At 43.2% G+C, this 2,850-nt stretch overlaps 1 protein-coding gene across 1 annotated transcript; it reads left to right on the top strand.

Annotated features, from left to right (window-relative positions):
• Positions 1-516: 516 nt before the first annotated feature.
• On the top strand, positions 517-1,284 carry LOC142178895 (uncharacterized; the record flags this gene model as incomplete). The annotated part of the gene is made up of 3 exons (XM_075248690.1): positions 517-599; positions 708-784; positions 866-1,284. Coding segments are annotated over 3 exons (493 nt in total), but the record flags the coding sequence as incomplete, so codon positions are not given.
• Between the last annotated feature and the right edge of the window lie 1,566 nt (positions 1,285-2,850).

The following is a 2,850-nucleotide window of genomic DNA, read 5'->3' as shown; positions in this document are numbered from 1 at the left end:
CATATGCGAGCCTTACGTGGACGATTTGTAGTCCTTTCAAAAGAAAGAACCGACCACATTGAAAATTTACGCAAGGTCTTCGAAAGGTTAAGAAAATATCAATTGAAGATTAACCCGAAAAATGTGCATTCGGGATCGGGCGGAGGCCTTAAATTAGTAGGGAAATAGCATAGCTATTATTGACCTGACCCCTATTACATTACTTAAGCCTACTCTTTCTTCAAGATACGAAACGAGCAGCCGAAAACGGCTGTCCCTATTGTATTTTAGATGGAGTCATCTACAGGGCTAAGAATCTTACCTTTACTTAGAGAGGGGTAGCGGTACCATGCTCTTCCGTGCTCGTAGGTTGACTCACCTATGCATCCCGACTAAGGTCTCACAAACGTGCACTTCCCTTATGTATCCAACCGCTTCACTAATGTGAATAGGTTATACAGAAGGGTAGGTTGGTTATATACTCTTATGCGCCTTCCTTATTCAAACCTTTTGGTATGTATTGCCCCATAACTATAGATCAGATCCACCAGACAAGAAACTCAATTCCGCACTGCTGCTGAGTCATCGGACTTATCCACCAAGGGATTCGTGGAATTTCTTGTGGATTGTGTTGGGGGAAATCTACCAAAGCTAGGCAGATAGATAGACTCCTTTCCCGCTGCTAAGGGAGAGCAAGAAAGAAAATCAAATGATTGGTTTTTAACCAGCGCCCTCTTTTGGGTATGCAGGTAATAAGAGTCCTCTCACTACCAACCAACAGACATCATCTGGCTGGGTCTTACCGGTATCAACAACGAGGAAGAAACAACCAAATGGAAACAGCAACTAACTATGGCTCTTGGCCCAGACAACGTCCTAGGCGTAGGGGAGATCAAAGCAACAGGGAATGCCTAGACGACGTTTTTCTTCCTGGGCTGCAGTAAGTACATCGAGAGGTCGTTCTGACCCTTGTCCCCGAATATGGGGAATATGTTCTCATAAAATCTTGCGTAAATCTGACCTAGCTGGCGAGCGATCCCAGTTCGCGACAAAGAACAAGACAGCAAGCGAGCGTACTTTTGTTCACTTCTTCTGCACCAAGCACGGAAGTTTAAGGATAATTGTAGGTCGGTGGCTACCTAAGGAAACTCCGATTCGATCCGCCCCCCGGCTGGGAGGCATCTACCTCATCCCGATCACAAGGAGAGGTTCACTATGATGGGGGTACTTTTTTTCCCTTAAGGAAAAAATGAAATGCATAGGGGACCATCCTTTTGTTGCGGCATGCTCCTCAGATTTACGGATTCGCAGGGCCTTTTCCTTTTTGTTTGAATAACCCATTCTCATTATCTTTAATAAGTAAAGTAGGCAAACCTATAGGTCCTTAGTAGCGTTGACAAAGAAGAAGGAGCCGGTTAAAAGAAAGCGAATCTTTCCATTTTTCTTATAATTATATAATAATATAAAATAGAAAGAAGTTTCTTATTATTATATATAGGCCAGCTTGACAAGAAACCCTTCCTCTTGATCTGAGGTGCGAAGAGAAAGATTTCTTTTTTATGACTACCACTTATCGATCACGGCCCAGAAAAGTGACCGATCAGGGCAGGGCCCTATTGATAAATGAAAGAAAGGGTTTATGAGCCCTATCCCTGTAAGCCCACACCTGTGTAGAGTAGATCGTTCAACACTTGCTGCACAAACCCATTTTGAACCTATTGGTCCTAGTATCATAGGCGACCGAACGACCGCCCCCTAATTACTAGACCAACCTACTATAATAATTCCATAAACACCTAGCGAAGATATGGCAAACAAATAAAGTAGCCCTATGTTCGGATCTGACAATACCATACCATAATCAAAAGGTACAACGGCCCGAGCGACCAGACTTAACATAAATGTAGCCATTGGAGCCATTCTAATAAGGGAGAAATTAGCACTACTTGGTGAAATAGGTTCTTTTAGAATCAATTTCAAACCATCTGCTAGAGGTTGTAACAATCCAAATGATCCCACTACATCAGGACCCTTTCGACGTTGCACAAAAGCCATTACTTTACGTTCAGCTAGCACTAAATAGGCTACTCCTAGTAGAAGTGGTAGAATTATTCCATGTATTTCAGCTGGAACAGCTATGTACATTTTTTTTTTCTATTCACTCATGATCTGGCCTGGTTGACCCAATCATGATATTGAAGGAGGGGACCTTTTCTCGAAAAAAATGAAATTCTTGCAACTACGAAAACCACAACACAAGCACCCATTTTCCATTCATTCTATCTAAGAAAAAAAATTCAGCATAGACCACGACCCCCCCATTTTTTCATTTCTTTATCTATATTTTGCCAGGTTAAAGAGTCCCCGCTCTCCATGTTCTTGAGAAAGTTTTTCAGCTTGCTGACTAGGCTTGGAAGCTAAATTCTGTCTTCGAGACCCCATAACATAAGAAAGTCGTGGAATGCATAAGCCCCTTTAGAGATAGGGGCGACTTTCTTGTGGTAGTAATTGCGAATGAGCAAGTAGGGGGCGGCAACTAAAGAGGTAGCGAGACTGACCGCAATTTTAGGAATAGGTTGACTTTCTTTCATTTTTGTTATGGAAAGTGAAAGTTGTTTCATTTAGTACGAGATCGCTTCACACCTCGCGGTGGTTACACCTCTCGCCTATTGAAGTTCTGTTCAAAAACCTCGTCTGAGAACTTGTATAGAGAAGGATTTCCCGCGGCGCAGCAGGTCTTCCATACTAACTTAGCTGCCCGGCGCTGCTATTGGCATAACAACCGGTACACCATAGGTTAGCCCAACCCAGTCTTCTCGTACTAGGGTTGGCTCCTCGCAGTTCTCCCTTTAACACCAACGGTAGATAGGA

This window comes from Nicotiana tabacum, unplaced genomic scaffold (genome assembly GCF_000715075.1).
Source record: "Nicotiana tabacum cultivar K326 unplaced genomic scaffold, ASM71507v2 Un00024, whole genome shotgun sequence".
Lineage (NCBI taxonomy): Eukaryota > Viridiplantae > Streptophyta > Magnoliopsida > Solanales > Solanaceae > Nicotiana > Nicotiana tabacum.
The sequence above is the reverse complement of the archived record's forward strand: the minus strand, read 5'-3'. Positions and strand labels throughout refer to the sequence as shown.